This window comes from Prionailurus bengalensis, chromosome B2 (genome assembly GCF_016509475.1).
Source record: "Prionailurus bengalensis isolate Pbe53 chromosome B2, Fcat_Pben_1.1_paternal_pri, whole genome shotgun sequence".
Taxonomy (NCBI): Eukaryota; Metazoa; Chordata; class Mammalia; order Carnivora; family Felidae; genus Prionailurus; species Prionailurus bengalensis.
This window is the reverse complement of record NC_057349.1, coordinates 4,050,513-4,068,926: the sequence shown is the minus strand read 5'-3', so window position 1 is coordinate 4,068,926 and position 18,414 is coordinate 4,050,513. Positions and strand designations below refer to the sequence as shown.

At 47.8% G+C, this 18,414-nt stretch overlaps 2 protein-coding genes across 2 annotated transcripts in view; one reads left to right on the top strand and one right to left on the bottom strand.

Annotated features, from left to right (window-relative positions):
- The window catches only part of LOC122490296 (histone H2B type 1-A), a 348,434-nt gene that overhangs the window by 153,024 nt on the left and 176,996 nt on the right, over positions 1–18,414 (top strand). The window lies entirely within an intron of this gene.
- Positions 1,525–17,865, bottom strand: SLC17A2 (solute carrier family 17 member 2). Its single transcript, XM_043592868.1, has 13 exons — positions 17,722–17,865; positions 14,237–14,387; positions 12,842–12,951; positions 10,994–11,205; positions 8,960–9,193; positions 8,788–8,875; positions 7,818–7,904; positions 6,296–6,414; positions 6,014–6,175; positions 5,413–5,545; positions 5,176–5,323; positions 3,802–3,892; positions 1,525–2,221 (listed from the first exon to the last, which is right to left on the bottom strand). Exons 3-13 carry the CDS (start codon positions 12,867–12,869, stop codon positions 2,087–2,089), a joined length of 1,437 nt encoding a protein of 478 aa, XP_043448803.1. The 5' UTR covers positions 12,870–12,951; positions 14,237–14,387; positions 17,722–17,865; the 3' UTR covers positions 1,525–2,086.

The following is an 18,414-nucleotide window of genomic DNA, read 5'->3' as shown; positions in this document are numbered from 1 at the left end:
TCTGTCTGATACGTGCCTGTGGTCACCTGGAGGGTTCTGGCTAGCTGTTACCATAGATCCAGAGTAGTATAAAGCACTAATCTCGATACACCAGGGAAATCGGTTTGCATGGCTACGAACAACCTTCTTTTATGTGTATATATTTTTAATACATATTATATATAAATATATAATATAAAAAATATATCCTATAAAGTGTATATATATTTTTTTCTTGAGAAAGACCTAACCAAGAATCGACCTTGATAAAAATGATAGGTAAGAAGACTTGTACTCAAATAGAATGTTTGTATTTATGAGGGAGAGGGAGAGAGCGAATCTCAAGGAGGGTCCATGCCCCGCGCTGAGCCCCACTAGGAGCTCGATCCCACGGCTGTGAGATCATGACCTCGGCTGAAATCAAAGGCTGAACGCTTAACTAACTGAGCCACCCAGGCGCCCCTATGAAAAATGAAATATAATAGGATAGACCAAGGCATTATTCAATAGAATTGAAAATTTGCGAGTATATCTCATGTAATAAAGGTAATTGTTTTATAAATATATTTGTTTCAATTCGTCCTCCATTCTGCTAATATGCGTGGTGCTGTCTCACTGTGGTTTCCATTTCCATTTCTCTACTGTCCAATGAAGTTAACCACCTTTTATATCTTTAGCCACTTAGAATTTCTCTTTCGTGAAGTCGCTGTTCGAGACATCGGCCCATTTTTCTATTGGGTTGTCTGCCATTTCTCATTCTTTTCTCCCCTGTATTTAATTTGCCCATCCATTATGCGACTCTCTTCTTTTTCTCTTCTTTTTGTTTTCTACAAACTCCCCTTCCTCTCTATGTTGTAAATGCCCAGAGGACAGAGCCAGAGTGTTCTCATCTTTGCATCGTGCTAAAACACCTGAGCAGAAATACCTGTTGTTCTGCATTAGGAGCTTCTCTTCATCCGTTAAGGTGGCCCAAGGTTGGGCCCCCGCGCTTCTACGGGGCTTTTAAAGATGGTGGGGTTTTCTTCTCTAGAACAGTTGCAGCAAAACCAGAGCCAGCTAGGTGTGTGAGAGTCCAGCTCTCACAGCCTACAGCATGTGTTTTACGTGGTAGGAACCAGAATCAATTCCTGTTGGAGGCACTGATGACGATTCGAGAGTCCTGGGAAAACAGGAAGAAGTTCAAACGATCTTTTTCAACCCCCAGAAAGAGACTTCTTTGGTATGTGAGATTGTTCTGCACTCTCTTCCTTGTTATAGCTTCAGTATTCTTCTCCTTACAGATCATCATTTCATTTGAAAGCACCTCTGTGGTCTCCCTTCGGTTCTCGTTACATGCTCCAGGCTACTCCTTGTACCTTCTGGAAGTGCCCGTCTTGCCTCCACTTGAGCTTTTCAATTCTGTCTTGATTTCTAGTTAACCTCATTCATTTAATCCGTGCCTGGTCATCTCCTGGTCGTGAATCCCCTGGAATCTAGCTAGGATAAGTAGATCTCTGTTTTGCCTGATGCAAATAATCCTAATCTAAATAATTTGAAAATGGTCTATTCAATTTTAGCATGTGAATTTTAATAGAATTTAACCACATAAATAAACACCCATGTTTCGTACAATGTATACAAACCATAAAAAAGTTAATTCTGTGGATTACAGCCTGAAATTTCTGTCCCATGCTGAGCTCTATAACACATGACCATTGCTGCTAGCCGGTCTTCTCTGTGTCCATAATCACCCCCACTAAGGTACTTATCAGTGACTATTTTCACACAGATATTGATTCATCCAGTATTTCCCAAAGAGGAAACTTCAAAGGCAACAGGGATTGACGTTTCAAGTGTGTCCAGCAGTTGTCAACCCTGGCTGCATGTTAGAAACCCTGCAGCGTGTCTAACCACCAGGGGCACCTGGGCTCCCCCACAGACCAGTTCATTCAGTGTCTCTGCGGGTGGACCCCTCATCCTTGTGTTTTAGAAACTCCCCAGGGAGACCCAACAGGAAGCCAGAGGAGAAACGCTGAGGCTATGGCCACGAATATGAAGGAAGAAGGACAATACGGAAAACATGTCGCAAAGTTAATGGTCAGCATCGTAAGTGTGCAACTCACTATCCTCAGAGGCGGGTGATGGTCTTCTCTTTGGCCCAGTCCTGGATTTCTGCTTGTCCAAATGTGATGTAAAAAAACATGCCAAACATGTTGACAGCCGCAGATAGGAAAAAGACATTCCTCCATCCAGACACAGAATCCTGGAGGCAGAGAGTGCAGAATGATCAGCCTCAGGTTTCCTTCTCCACCCGTTCTCGAAATCTTCCATTTCGAGTATTGCAACATTGATCTCAAAGTATCTAGGGAATGCTGTGCAACAGCCAAGAAGGTTTTGTGAAAATTTGGGGGGACAGAATGACACCACAACGAACATTGGGTACTGGATTAAGAGGGATTTTTCTTTAAATCAAAATAAGTTAACCTACACTAATGTCTTTCTAGAAATTTGGATCTCAACATTCATGAAAACATCACATTCCTCATTGAAAGTTATGCTTCAAGTGACTTTTTTTTAAGGAAACATTTATTTTTGAGAAAGAGAGAGAGAGAGAACAAGGTGGAGAGGGACAGAGAGGGAGGAGGCCAGAGGATCCGAAGCAGGCTCCGTGCTGACAGCACACAGCCCGATGTGGGGCTCAAACCCATGAACCATGAGACCGTGACCCGAGCGGAAGTCCGACGCTCAACCGACTAGCCAACCAGGCGCCCTTAAAGTGACGTGTTTAAGACCTCACCCTTACGTTCTGTCTGTTTAGTTTTGGTCTTAGCTGTTGACATCAGTGTCACCAGCCCCACTTGGGTGGACATCTCAACACGGCCTGAGTTGTATTTGGCTGGGATGATCCTTCTCATAGTTTGTAGTTCATTTCTGGCATTATAGTCACGGCGGACTCCTAGCTATTTGGTCGAACATTAACCTGGAAACTAGATCACATGGAGACGTATTAAAAATGAAACGAGGGAGAGACGCCTGGGTGGCTCGGTCGATTCAGCGTCCGACTCTTGATTTCAGCTCAGGCCGTGATCCCAGGGTTGTGGGATCGAGCCCTGTGTCCCACTCCACACCAAATGTGGAGGCTGCTTAAGATTCCCTCTGTCTCCCTCTGCCCCCTCCCCCACCGTATTCTTTCTCTTTCTCTAAAAAAAAAAAAGAGAGAGAGAAAAGAAAGAAAGAAAACTTTTTTGTAAGCTGACTCTTGTCATCCTGCCACCGCAGGCTGGCTCCGCTTTTCTCTGGGGGCCTCCTAGCCCTCGCTTCCCACTGAGCCAGCCTCACGGCCCATGACCACAGCCATGACCTCTTCACCATGACTTCGCTTCTCTTTTTTTACAGTGGCCTTGGGACACTTGGTGTTTCCGTTTTGTAATTTTTTTCTAATTAGAATTGGTCTGAACAGACTTCATAATCTTTGTCTCCTGCCCCTCTGTCTTCACCCCTTATCATCCCTTGACGTGTGCCATTCCCTCGGGTCAGAACCAACAACTGCCTCATGCTTTTGCTCCGGGAGGCCACCTGGGCTCTGTTCTCTCCACCTCTGCCCATTCTCATCAAGGTAACATCCAGTCATTTGTAGAGGTTCGGCCTATACTGTTCTTTCCCTGGGAAACCCGACCTAACAAGACTGTCTTTCCGAGTCCCCTGTGAATAGAGTGGTTGTGTTGACACCCGTGCTTGTTGTCTCGGTCGGACCGTACAGTCGTGGAGGGCGGGGGCCCCGCCGTGACGCCCCAGCGCCTCAAGCGGTGCCTGCTGCTTGCAGACTTCAATAAACTGGCCAACCTGGCTGATGAGGAATCCGGTGGCTGTGGAAGAGATGATCCCCGCGATGAGCCCAAAGCCCCTGGAGATTCCCATGAGGAAACTTGCGTACCTGCGGGGTGAACATTTCACAGATGGTTTCCTTTTTATTTTCTGTTGAATTTCATCTAGTTAATTAATGTATTTATTTTGGAAGGAGAGCCAGAGAGAGAGGAGGGGAGAAGGGCAGAGAGAGAGGGAGAATCCCAAGCAGGCTCCACACTGTCAGGGCAGAACCCGACACGGGGCTCGAACCCATGACCCTGGGATCATGACCTGAGCTGGGATCAAGAGTTGGACGCTCAGCCGACTGAGCCACTGGGGCGCCCCAACAGATGATTCTATATAGAAAGCTGTCTAAGGCTTTTCAGCAACTCAGCTTTAAGGCAGTTCGGTTATTACAGCAAAGTCATTTTGCTTAATGCTGTGTTTTGTTCACCTAGAGACATTCAGGGCAATGTCTGTTTGCCAACCCTGAAATCATCTCTCTGCCAGGTCAACAACCAGGGATGACCTCAGTCTCCCCGGAGACCAGGATTCACCCCGATCCACATCCCAAGGCTGCTCCGCATGGCAGGCAGTTCGTGCAGTGCCCAGGACAACAGACTCTGGACAAAATGCCTGAATCCAAATCCTGGCTCCACCTTTGTGTGACCCTAGGCATGTCACTTAACTTTCTTGTGCTTCGTCTTCTCCAGTTTAAAGTGAGGGCAGGTGCACCTGGGTGGCTCAGTCAGTTAAGCGTGTGACTCTTGATTTCAGCTCAGGTCATGATCTCATAGTTCACGAGTTCAAGCCCTGTGTCGGGCTCCGCGCTGACGGCACAGAGCCTGCTTGGGATTCTTTCTCTCCCTCTCTCTCTGCCCCTCCCGTGATCGTGCCCTTGGTCTCTCTCTCAAAATGACTAAATAAACTTAAAAAAAAAATCATGATTTAGACTGAGGACAACAATAGGGCCTACCCCATGCAGTTGTGAGATCAGATGTGTCGATGTATGTCTATCGAGTAGGGCTTGGCTCATGGCAACTGCATACAGTTGAGGGAGCTAATATTACCAACTCTGAAAGCTTTTCCAGAACACCTGTGTGTGGGCCCTTTCCCAGGGCACGCGGTTTAGTCTCGGGTGGGGAGGCTTGGGAAGCTTTTCATCTGAATGATTACTGGCCAAGATCGGCAACTGTTGCTCTAAAATGCCTTAGGTCGTGGCCACCTAGTGACATTTCCGGTTAGCTGTCATCATTTATCGTTCTGTCGTCTTGCGCGTGTCATAACGGGAAGGAGTTGCAAGAGGAGGACTGAGGCCTAGCACCTCTGGAAGACCGTGCACGAGGGGAACAAACAGGTGTAAGTTTCTACCTGGGGGCGACATCTAAGGTGTTGATGATGAACCCCGAGTCGCACAGATTGCTGGTCCCAGGAATGAGTATCAGCAAAATAATGGTTGTCACGTAACTGGAAGCCACGAAGGGCAGGGCCACGGCACACAGAGACGGAAGGAGGAGCCCTGGACAATGAAGTCGCAGCGTCAGGAACCCTCGCAGACCACTTGTGGGAAAAAGGATCAGTTAACCAAGCCCTTGCCCCGGTCCTTACCTAGGGATGAAAAGAGTTTTCGGACAGTGATTAGTCTGAGAAGATTCCGGGACAGAAGGAAGTCTGCCAGCTGGCCTCCTAGAATCGTGCAGCTTGAAGCAGCGATGAAGGGCAGGGATGACAGAACCCCGCTCTGAGGGAAGGAAACGTGCTCCGTGAGCGTGGACGTGCATAGGGCACCAGGGAGGTTCAGGCAGGCGGGCGCCGTGGGCCCACCCCACGGACGTTGGGGTCGTTTTCAGGGAATTAGTGTCCTTTTCCACAGGGGGAGAACGCTGTCTCAGGGAAGAGGGCCACTCACGCTGCATTACACTGGTGTCCGGAGAAAAGTAACATTAATCTCTAAGGGAAACGGAGGAATCAGCCCGTGTGGCCGTGTCGCACAGATCCGCTGGTCAGCGGTCGTGTAAACCAAGGCACGTCATCTTCCGTCTCCGTGTCCCCGTGTCCGTACAGTGGCAGTCATCACAATGCCTCTCTCAAGGTCATCGTGAAGGTTGTATGAGGGGTTACGTGCAAGGGCGGGACGCCGTGGGCAGCACAGAGCCGTGTCTCCTCATTGCCGTTACCATTTCCCCAGAAGGACCGGAAGTATACTCACATCTCTGATGTTAACGTGGAGCACGGAGCTGATGTAGGTCGGGAGGTATGTTATGATTATGGTGCACAACCAGAAATGGCTGAAAAACCCCGTGAAAATGGCCCAAAGCGGTAGGCATCTGGCCATAGCCTTTATGGGGACAGATCGTCTAGGAGAACTGGACTGAAAGGAAATATCTCGTCAACGTGGGGTTGGAACAGCCCCGAGGGGACCTCTCCTGTGAGCCCCACCACCGCCCTAGGTACCTCTGCACGGGCCACAGGTGGGAGGTGCGCCCTGTACCTGGTGAGCCAGTGAGGCCACGATGTGCTCCTTTTCCCGGACGCTTATGCATGGGTGATGCGTGGGGTCATCGTAAACCACTGTGAACCACAGGAGACAGCAGACGCAGCCAATGCTACCTGGGAAGCCGGGACCCAATTAATTTTCAGGTAGATTTGTATGCTGGGGGAAGGGGGTGTCCTCCGAAATGGCGCGCCTGTCCCTCAAAACACGCTGAGCGGGTCATGCTTATTCCACCAAAGGACCTAAACTTTCCTTATTTCAATTCTTCTAAAAAAAAAATTCTTCTAAAAAGAAAAAAAAGCTCTCCAGTCTCCACCTGTCAAACACAGAGCGCCACCTGTCAATGTCAGAGCCGTCTGGAGAGAACACGGGGGTGGCGGGGGGGGGGGGGATCGTACCGCTGCGCAGCTGGTTAATTACTCTTAGGGCCCCAGTAGTTATAGTGTTTCTTATGACACACATTATTGTCTTACTTTGGAAGATGTGAATAGTCAGGATTGAAGAAGACAGGAATCGTACATACATGAAACCACCTGCCAGAAAATCGGTGGGGCGAGGCCAAGTTTCTGGCATATTTGCAAAAGACGGTGTTATTTGTATTCAAACAATGCATCCGTTAGGGATTTCCGGAAGAAATATTCCTTGACGGTACGTGATTAACACGTGCGGACCGAAATGACCCGGGATTAGCATCATTAGTGAGGAAGCCTTGCAAGCCAGAACCGTCTTGGATGGCATCCTTTGGTCAGAACAAGAGAACAGGCCTGTGTCTCGTGGCTGAGATGGGTCATCGGAAGAAGATTCGATGTTAACAGTCTCTGGGGACTAATGTTCTTTAAATTCCCTCTAATGACGGGATCCGTCCATTCTTTTATTTATCGAGCAAGAAGCCAGGCGCTATGATAGTACCAAAGTGATAAAAAAAAAATTATAGAATAGATTCCTTGCCTCACAATTTCACAGTCTCGTGGGGAGGGAGGGGGGCAAATAGATGTGTGCCGGCATAGCCTAGAGAGGGAATGATCAGTGAGCACCACAGAGGGCAGGAAGACGGTATCTGACAGGATAAGGCTTGGAGGTCTCCCTGGGGGGGGTGCGAGTAAATCAAGCTTTGCAAGATCTGCCTGGCAGAGAATAGGTCAAAGCATCTTTGCAGCGATAGCAACTGTAATAAAATACGAAGACGCGTTTCAAGTGTGTGTCGCCAACTCTCGGTGACATTGACGTGCCAACCACGGGGCCACTAGAGCCGGCATTTCTGACGCGGTGGTGGAGAGTCTGCAGAAGACGCCAGGGCTGGGAGCGGAAGGCCGTGCTCCCCGTTCCTCAGAGGCCAGCCCCGCGCCGAGTGTCATCTCCTAGACTGGGGTGAGGGAGCCACCGGTCCTCAGCGGCCTTCGTCACCTTCTGTTCCACAAAGGGCCCGTTCTCTCTTGTGGGCACGGGGGACAGAGAACGTGGGCATCACGCTGAACGGCTGGGACACGGGGCGCTCGGGACAGAAGGGAAAGGGACTCACCAAAGACGTAGAAGATAAACGGCCAGCCCAAGGCCTGGGAGATTAGTCCCCCCACGCAGAGGATGATGAAGGACCCAAACGCTGCCCCTGAGGAGAAGAGGGAGAAGAAACACTTACGACAAGACTGAGCGTTCTCCCTGGACGTTGTCCCGGCAGCGAGGAGGCCGACTCAGAATCACTGCGTGAGGACGGCCTCTCTTCCCGCTCACGGGTCCCCCCCGGGACAGCCACGTGGAGTAATTGGGATGGACCAACAATACTGATGCGCCTCCTGACACTGCAGCGCGGCTCCCCGAACACCAGTGAGCGCCTCTGGCCCCCGTTAGGGCGCATGTCGTCGGCAGCGAAGTCCTGGAGTCCCGTCATCGGCTCGCGCGCAGCCGCTCTGGCCACCCGCCGGCGGTTCGCATGTGGACAATCCACGCGATCTCGCGCACGGGTTAATTCCCTCTTTGGTAACACGGGAGCTTACAACGTACTTAATGGTCAGACAGTTGTGAAGATTAGCCCAGAACAGCAAAGAGCTCAGAATCAGTTGGGCTCTTCAGACTCTCCTTCCCAGGCTGATGTCTGTCTCTCCTTACCGCTGTGAAATCTGCTCGACTTAATTCCCGCTTGTGTGTCTTTGCTGAAATGGTGTTTCAGCGCCATTAGGGAAGTATTATATAGATTCACTTGATGGTCTTACATTTATGCAGACCCAAGTTCCAAACGTTTTCCCACAATGCGTTTCTGACTACCCCAGCTCACAGCCGCTTCTAAACCCCAGTGGCTTTACAGCACCGAGGTAGCTCTCTCTTACAGAGGCTATGTAACCGTCTCACGTTGTTCAATCTCTTGGTGGCACTTTCTCCTGCCCGTCCCTCCCCCCCCCCCCCCCCCCCCCCCCGCCAGACATCCCAGGCAGAGAAGAAAAGACGCGTTTGGGTGAGGCCGATTCCAAAGCTCTAATGCACGTGTATATCCTTACCTGACCCCGCAATGCTGGTGAGTTTGCTTCGTTCGAGTGGGGGAGCCCACTTTGCCCAGATGGTGAACTGACCTGTCCAGGCCATGCCCTGAAATGAACATCATTAAGACCTTCGGTCTCAGTACAGTTCAGGTACCTGTGTCCCGCTCCGAACGCGAAAGTATCTGGATACCTGGGCCATGCCCTGGATCATCCGAATCACAATAACCAAAATCACTCCGAAGTCAGCAGCCAGCGGTGTAAAGAGGGTGAGGAGGGAGGAGATCAGCAAACCAGCACCAAGCATCTGTTTTGCTCCGAATATCCCTGCCAAATATCCACTTGGGATCAGAGTCACTACTATCCCATAGCTGATGGAGCTAAAGATGATGCCCTGAGTCTCTGGGCTCCATTCATATACAGAGGCCTGGGGGGCGGAAAAAAAGAAAATGCTTCGCTAAGAAGTTCTTTTACGAGAATCTACTTTATTTTTTTATTAAAAATTTTTTTTAATCTTCACTTATTTTTGAGAAAGAGACAGAGTGTGAGTGGGGAAGGGTCAGAGAGAGAAGGAGACACCGAATCCGAAGCAGGCTCCAGGCTCCGAGCTGTCAGCACAGAGCCCGCCGCGGGGCTTGAGCTCACGGACCGCGAGATCATGACCTGAGCTGAAGTCGGACGCTTAACCGACTGAGCCACCCAGGTGCCCTGCAAAAACCGACTTTAAAACCAGTGCTGCTTGGGTTGGTGGGATCCTGGTATAAAAATCTACTTATCTGTGTTTGTTACCTAGCAAATATTCCACCTCTTCCAAACGTGCAACCAATTATACCCCTAATTTGCTCCTTTCAGAGGAAGAGTAGAAACAAAGGAAATGAAGAAGGAAAGAGATAAAGAAATGATTACGTGGTAAGAAGAGGTGCATGAAAAACAGCCATTGAGAGAGATTTCACCTGAGAAAGAGATTCCTTTAACTTAGTGTGCTTCCGGGAAAAGTTCGGTGACATGTTGACTTCTATTTCAAAAATATTAGGCAAGCACAACTTCCCTGAATTCTCATCAAAATCTGTCCTTAAAATCAAGTTGAGGAATTATGGTCTGCCCTGGCAGAGATGACTTCCTGAAACACGCACTGCACGTTAATGAGATCACATTCTTCTTATGAGGTAAGCCAATAAATAATTTTTGGCAGCCTACTAGGCTTGTGGCATCATGCTATAAATTGAAGAGACAAAGAGAAATTTGAGAAGAGACAAAAACAACTTGCAAAGGTCCCAGGAAGGAAGCAATACTTGGACCACCCTTTGAAGGATGATTCTGATTTGCACAAAGAGAAATAGGAAAGTTCATTTTTGTTGAAGAGCGAAAGTAAACTTGTAGCATTTGGAGTGAAACCAAATGCTGAGAAACTAACCAGGACTCTGAGCTGCTCAGAACAAGGACCTTCCCTGGGCCACTGACAGCAGATCTGAGTGTGCTGAGAAGTGGGACCAGGTTTTTGGAGGAGCACGGCACGTCGAGAGAGAGGGAGAGAAAGAGTATGAGCAGGGGACAGGGACAGAAGGAGAGAGAGAACCTTAAGCAGACTTCACACCCGACGTGGGGCTCAATGCAGGGCTCAGTCTTACCACCATGAGATCATGGCCTGAGCAGAGATCAAAAGTCAGACATCTAACCAACTGAGCCACCCAGGCGCCCCGAAGCTGTCTTGTATTCTTGAGCACAAGAATGTGAATGTGTAGACTGGAGGCAGAGAGGTCATTATAAATAAGCTGGGTCCAAGGTAATACAATCATGAAATACAAAGGTGACATCAGAAATCTACAGTAAGGGGCGCCTGGGTGGCTCAGTCGGTTAAGCGTCTGACTTCGGCTCAGGTCGTGATCTCACAGTTCGTGGGTTCGAGCCCCACATCAGGCCCTGTGCTGTCAGCTGGAGTCTGGAGCCCGCTTTGGCTTCTGTGACTCCCTCTCTCTCTACCCCTCCCCTACTCGAACCCTGTCTCTCTCCCTCTCAAGAGTAAATAAACATTAAAAAAAACCAACCCTGCAGTAATTGATAGTTTAAAGGAAAAAATTTAACAATAGGGTATAATCCTGATTCTTCTACAATCCTGTGATAAACATTTTATTTAACTCATTGACGAAGAAGGAATTGGTAAGCTGTTACAGCTGGCCCAAAGAGAACTCAGAGACCCATAAGCAGGAAGTAATGCTGATGTACTTACCCCTGTGTTAAATTCCTTGATGGATGTGCTGGGGTTGCTGAGGGCATCTGCCAGAGGTCCTTCTGCGGAGGCGTTGGATAGACCATGCGGCTGAGAGCTGTTCACCATGGCAATGATCGCAATGCTCAGACTCACACGCTGGGTTATCATGGTGAAGTTTGAGAAGTGCATGATGAGAGCCAGTCCATAGCGTAACGAACAGAAACCTGGAGCTGGGAGACAATACGCAAGGACGCACTGAGCATCCTGACCGAGGCCACCGTCTTTCCGTTTCTCCCAAGACTACACCTGGAAAACAACAGGGCCCTCGCTCGGCCCCACTGCCTTCTCTCGCCAAAATAACCATGACTACAGTGCTCCTTGGCCATATTCTTAAATTGACTTCAAGACAATGAATCTGGGCTCTTACATTCAAGCAAAGCAAATATGACCTTTTTCCAGAGGTGTGGGAAGCAGATGGTAACTATAGGAAAGTCTAAGGGAGGGTGCTTATGTCATATTGTCCCCAGTAAAGTGAGTGGGGGAGGGGGGGAGATGGCGGCGGGGGGGGGGGGGGAGCAAACTGGTCCCCTAGCTGCAAGTCAGAGGTCCTGTCCATTTTGCATATTCATTTACCGTAAAGCTGGGAGCTTTATACTTACCACAGAGCTGCCTTTGAAAGAAGCTGATGGAACACCCAAGGATTCACTTTTAAATATCTGAGATAGTGTGTGTGGAAACAAGCACCCCCCCACCCCGACTCCTGAATGTGACGCTCACTTGGAAACACCTTTGTCATGTCACTAGACCCTGCCTCCACGTATGCCCAGCTTTCAAGAACTAACACAGCGGGGCTCCTGGGTGGCTCAGTCAGTTAAGTGCCCGAATTCAGCTCAGGTCACGATCTCATAGTTTGTGGGTTCGAGCCCCGTGTTGGGCTCTGTGCTGACAGCTCAGAACCTGGAGCCTGCTTCGGATTCTGTGCCTCCCTCTCTCTCTGCCCCTCCCCCACTCACACTCTGTCCCTCTCTCAAAAATAAATAAACATTTAAAAAAAAGAAAGAACTAAGGGCCACTTTTACTGAGTTTGGAGGTGATATGGGAACGGGCGAGTATTCAATATGTTACAAGAGCAACACATTCTTTAAAAGTCCCCACAAAACGCAACGAGGGACCAATGTTGCAAGGGTTCCCAAGCGAATGATGGATTCAATCTCTTCTGTAGATTTGGAGAAATGGAACTAAAGAGAACCAAAAAGAGGGCCTGTGAACAAACAGATAAAAATGTAAGAAATCATTTGTAATGGCCAAACAGCCTCAGTGATAGGACTGTTTGCCTGCGAAGGACTTCTTTCCATGCCCCTGGAGGATTCCAAAGCCGCTTGGCAATCACATCATGGCAGGAATTCATGCACAAGTTGTTTAAAATGACTTTTTCAAGACTTATTCCGTTCCTTACGTCCCAGGATCTGTTGGGCATTTGCCTTGATTTCTAAGAGGTAACTCAGTGGGGCTCCCTAAAAAAAAGCAACGGGTAACAGGACGAGGGGCCAGAGCTGGTCCAATGTTGTTCAGAGAGTCTTTATAATGGGTGACAAAAGAAAGAAAGAAAGAAAGAAAGAAAAAGAAACAAAGAAAGAAAGAAAAAGAAAGAAAGAAAGAAAGAAAGAAAGAGAAAGAAAGAGGGAAGGAAGGAAGGAAGGAGAAAGAAAGAAAGAAAGAAAGAAAGAAAGAAAGAAAGAAAGAAAGAAAGAAAGAAAGAAAGAAGGAAAAGAAAGGAAAAGAAAACAGGAAGAGAAAGAGAGGAAAAAGAGCCGTGGAGATAGGCTTCCAGCCTTCCAGCAAGTAGTCTTGATGGGGAGGATTTACCTTTCTTGGGCGAAGGCTTCTTGTCCATTTGGCTCCTCTGGAGGCAGTGGTAGGCTCTGTGGTGGACTTTCCCTCTGCCCCGAATCTCTTTCGCCACGACTGGTTTTGATCTACGGAGTGAACAACAATCCGAAACACGGCACACAGATAACTGTCTCATGTTAACGTGGTCCTCTCTCAGCACCAGGAAAAGTTTTGATCCAACATGGCTATACGATTGACATTTTGAGCATGCTTCTTGATTTTTACGCTAATGGAAAACTCAGTTTTTACAAGAAAATCCAGCTGTAAGCACCAGCTATGTGACTTAGAGCCTCGTCATTTAAATTCTCCAACCATTCATTCTTATAAGAGTAAGCCTCTTTCTGGAGTGTGCCACAAGAATTAAAAGAGAAAATTGTAAGCCACAGAGAACCAAAGGCAAGGCGTGTTGCGGCTTAAGGTGGGTCAGAAGACAGGAAAGTTAAATAAAGCTCGGGAGCTGGGGAGAAAGTTCCAGAATAGCCCTTTCTCTCCTTATGATCATGTTGCCATCCCTTCTGTACAACCAGAACGATGCTGTATTGTGGCTTCTCTGAATAGGAAGGGGGACATTGCATAACACTTAACGTGTATTACCTTTGAGGCTCTAAAATGTTTATTGTTGCCTTTGCTACACACAATTTGGACACTTTCTTGGGCTGAAAAGTTCTTCAAACCATGTGTAAAATCACACTGAGTGAGGCTTTCTACTACAATTCCAAATATATCCACAGTTATTTTGACAGGAAAAGAGAATTCATGATCCCCAAATTTGATACTCATATAGCAATCAAACTCTCTCGGTGGATACATACATTGATTTCCTTTAGGAACAATCCTCATCCTGAGATCGCTGTCAATATGGCAGCCATTCCTAAACTTTACAAATACTGGATCATGCTTATATTTCATCGCTCAAAACTTTGCATTCTTTCTGCACACAAATTGAACAAGACTTATCTGCACCGTCAGGGATGTTCATAACCTATGACTTTAGGATAGAGGCTCATAAAGAATGAGAAGATGAAGAATTTTGTCCCCCCATCATTCGCGCCCGTGTTGATAGCTGCACGTCCCCAGAAAGAGAGGCAGGTTCACATAAGCGCCAGCAGTGGCTAATTCTGGGTTATGGGACACGGTGGTCACATTATTTTAAAGGATTTTCCATATCTGCTAAGTGCTTTTGCTGTTTGTTTGTTTTGTTTTTTTACAACTTGTAGACACTTGTGTTATACCGAGAAGCCGCTAGTGTGAAAGATCGATGATTGGGCCTTCGGTAACACAGACAGGACAGTCTTCTGCTCGCCAAGTGTCTCCTGAATTCTAAGAATAAGATCTGCCCATCTAAGTTTTGAAATTTTCTTTTTTGTTTACCTGGACCTAGATGGATGCCCAGTTGCTAAACAAGAGAAGGTCAGCACCAGGAATCATATTGGCTTTCGTCCTGCCGTGGAGGGCTTACGAGCCTTGCAAACATCTGGCTGAGATCAGGAGCCCGGGTCAGTGCGTTTCACTCAGATCCTAGCTGAAGCAAAATGGAATGGACGCCTCGTTTACCCAGAGTTTGGACCACTTTCTGTCTGATTTCCCCTGTTATGTAAGATCCCAAGACTTGCCTGAAGGCAACTTTTTCACCGTACGTGCAACCAAGAGTCATCACACCCCAGCTACAGATTCCCCACCAACCGCTCTGATAAGTCCTGCAGGCCCCGAGCCCTAGAGCTGAAAGACGCTCTGAGATCTTCTGCCCGACCGTTCACCGAGCTCTTGAGAAAACTGCTGTGCGGGAAGTCCGAGAAGTGGACGCAGGCCAAGCAGGTCGAAGAGCCAGCACCGGGTCTCCTGACGCCCAGCCTGCTGCTGCCTCTGTCCGCTAGAGCCACTTCCCCTATATGCTCATATTTGAAGCACAGCCTAGAATGCAGTAGGGTAGGCTCTTTCGGGAGGGTTCCACAGGGGAAGGTACATGGCTTTACTTTTTTTAGTCATTTCTTCAAGAAGGACATTTGATGGTGAAAATCCTTTCCAGTCGAGCTTCGAATAGTTAAAAATAAAAACGACTGCCTTTTCTTGCTGTTTTTGTTAGCGCGATCCTGCCACAAACCTTCCTTTCCCTTGTATCTGTCGCCACCCCGCCTTAGCTTACCCGACTCAACAGGCTGTTTTGAATTTTGTCTCAATAGCTGACTTCAGTTGTGAACTTCCTGTGTCCTTTGCACGAGACAGAGAAATCGGGCAGACCTCCCAAACCACTGTAGCCTAGGGGCCCTCGGGACGTAGTAATGGAAACGATTTTCCTAAAGTAATCGCAGGAGCCCATGAAACGACAGGACCCGTGCCTTGTCACGACCGATAGGCGCTCGGAGACAGTGGTTTGAGTCTGGGTCCACTTGTAAGCATGGTTAAGGACCCTCCATTCCACAGTGACATGTCTAAAACCTCGTGAGTCAGAGAGTCAAAACTATAGATATAGGAAAATGGAAAAGAAATGAGACGAAAGTCTATCTTTTAAAAATAATTTCAGGGGCGCCTGGGTGGCGCAGTCGGTTGGGCGTCCGACTTCAGCCAGGTCACGATCTCGCGGTCCGGGAGTTCGAGCCCCACGTCGGGCTCTGGGCTGATGGCTCAGAGCCTGGAGCCTGTTTCTGATTCTGTGTCTCCCTCTCTCTCTGCCCCTCCCCCGTTCATGCTCTGTCTCTCTCTGTCCCAAAAATAAATAAACATTGAAAAAAAAAATTAAAAAAAAAAAAATAATTTCATGCGGGGCGCCTGGGTGGTTCAGTCGGTTAAGCGACCGACTTCAGCTCCGATCATGATCTCTCAGTCTGTGAGTTCGAGCCCCGCGTCGGGCTCTGTGCTGATGGCTGAGAGCCTGGAGCCTGCTTCCGATTCTATGTCTCTCCCTCTCTCTACCCCTCCCCTGCTCACGCTCTGTGTCTCTCTGTCTCTCAATAATAAACGTTAAAAATAATTTCATGATACAATATTGAGTTGTATTTGATATAAAATTAACAACGTAGACAATATGGTTTAGGCCTGAGCAAAAGAATCGTTTTTTCCTATTGGTCTCAGCCTGGAACTCACTGTTTCATTATAGTGGTCTTTCGATTGCTTAGATTTCCCCTAATTCCCAGCCTGTCTTGCATCATCTCTGTTAGTCCAATCCCCCAGTTTGCTCAGAGTAAATGTTACATGTGGCTGAAAGAGCATGAACCTGTGGTTCAAAGGGTATCCAGGGTCTGCGTTCTTCCCTGCCATTCACAAGCTGAGCTTTTTCATTTCAGCTTTTTCACAATTTCATACACTAGGGGAGCTTTAGTTGAATACGAAATAGAAACAATCAGGAAGTATGGGGATAACATTACTTCACAGGACTATTGTGAGTGGAAAAAAAGGTCTGAAGCTTGCCTTCTGATTGTAAAATGTACGTTGTAAACGGTTATTGACATTAACTACAGCAATAATAATAAACAGGCATCAGATTGGCACTCGGGACCTCTCAGGTGAATCAGTCCCGATTTATGCATTTCTGGAGAAGTGCTTCTGATTCATCATTAAACTGGTTTTAAACATTTCCTTTGGAAAGTGGGTTCTTCCAGGGCGCCTGGGTGGCACAGCCGGTTGAGCGTCCAACTCCTGTCTTTGGCTCAGGTCATGTTCCCAGGGTTGTGGGATTGAGTCCCGCGTCGGGCTCCCTGCTGAGCCTGAAGCCTGCTTGGGATTGATTCTCTCTCTCTCCCTGTGCCCCTCTCTCCTCCACTTGCTCTCTCTCTCTCTCTCTCTCTCAAATAAAGAAAACAAAACATTTAAGTGGGTTCTTCTACTAGAATCCACGAGATGGGAGAATAAGGGATGCATCTTGCTAGAACATCGGAGAACATCAGAGAACAAGAAGCAGTTTCTTCCATGTTAGTAAGACTGAGGCCCCTTTGTGTCACCTGCCCCTACCTTTCTGAAAAATCAGTAGGGCTGAAGTAAAACTGGTTATTCCAGGAGGTAATTTATGTCATGCGGTCAATTCACTTATGGATTTAATCGCGAAAAAAAAAAGAAAGAAAGAAAAAGAAAAAGAAAAACCATATCAAGCACCAAGAGTGGGTGATCCTAGAAAGCAGAGTAACGCCAAAATCAAGTGCAGTTGGGTCAGTGCCTTGGGGGACTCACAGCTCGGCTCGCCAGGAGATGTGCAGGATTCCCCTTGACCCTTTCCTCCAAGTGACAACCTCAGGCTTGCCTTCCAGGGCTTTGGACTAGGGACCTTCTCTGGCAGGTTGGGAGAAGGCACCTTCTTCAGTCTTCACCAAGAGCTTCCCATCGGAGCACCTGTGGGTGCTCATCATGGTCTCTCTCAGCATCTTCCCTGAGCTCTGAGGGGAAGGAGCCAAGTGAGCTCCACAAGCATGTACGTTCTCTTGCTTTTATCTTATTCACAACTTCCTATTCGCCTTTTTTTTTTGAGACATCATTTCAAATATACGTGGCAATCTGAAAAGACTCATCAGTCACAGTCCCCAAATCCAAGCCTTGTTAGTTCTGATCCAGCATTTTATCCCACAGTGAAACCCACCCAGCTCCTCAAGGTGCCACAGTTAATACAGAATCCCCAGAGAAGGGACCATTGTCCAGTGTCCATGGACATCGGTGGCCTCTCAAGCCGTGCTCTAGAGTATCGATTGAATCGATTGCACGTTTTAGAAAGTCTCTTCTTCATTTTGAAGCCAGAAACCGTTCCCAGACAGGAATCCTTAGGCTGCTTTCATGGTGTTCCTCTGACTTCCCCTCAAAGTGCTCCCTCCCTTTAATGGATATCTGATTGATTAGTAATTATCTTCAGACCCAAAAAGAATAAAAGCACTTACCTTTGCCATTAAACCAGTATTTTAAGCCCTAGACTACAAGGCTACTTGAAGAAGTTTCTGTCCCTTCCTCCCTTTCAAATAATTCCACAGAGTTTCACAAGAATAAATAATTAGCCACGTGGCAGTCAGACAGCATCAGGTTTGGCCCCACATTCTCAGAGCAGAGAGCCTGGGTTTGACTCTGCTGCTTAATTTTTAACTTCATTTTCAAGTCCCCACTGATAAAATGAGTGTCTCGAAAGGTGACATCATGTTTTTCTGCTCAGAACTGTGCATGCAACCAAAAAAAGTCAACAAGCATTTTTCCTGAAAGGAAGGGGCCATGGTGTGGAGGAAACAGCAAAGCTCTTAGGATCGGAGAAATGACGTCAACCCCACCTTCACTTCCTGGTGTTTTCTGTGGCCTTGGACAAGTGACCCGCCTTCTGTGAATTGGTTTCTACATCAGTAAAGCAAGGTTCTAATACTGAACTCGTGGGGGGATTGCACAAATTAAATGAAATATTTATGCTGACCAATAGTAGGTCCCCAATAAACGAGACGTTCCCAGGGGTTCTGGTAAGTCAGCTAGACTTTCCTTAAGCTTTTGGTGCCCACATGCTAATAAATGTGGACGTTGGCTACTCCGATAGCTACTCATGAAGCGACCCTGTGTTGGGGAACGTCATCAAAAACGTGTGACCACCAGCTGAC

Coding starts and splice junctions, on each gene's coding strand:
- SLC17A2 (XM_043592868.1), bottom strand. CDS start 12,869: ATGGACAAGAAGCCTTCGCCCAAGAAAG. Junction 6,415..7,817: donor GTTTATCTTCTACGTCTTTG/GTGAGTCCCTTT, acceptor CCGGCTTCCCAG/GTAGCATTGGCTGCGTCTGC. Junction 3,893..5,175: donor ACCTTAGATGTCGCCCCCAG/GTAGAAACTTAC, acceptor TTCACCCCGCAG/GTACGCAAGTTTCCTCATGG.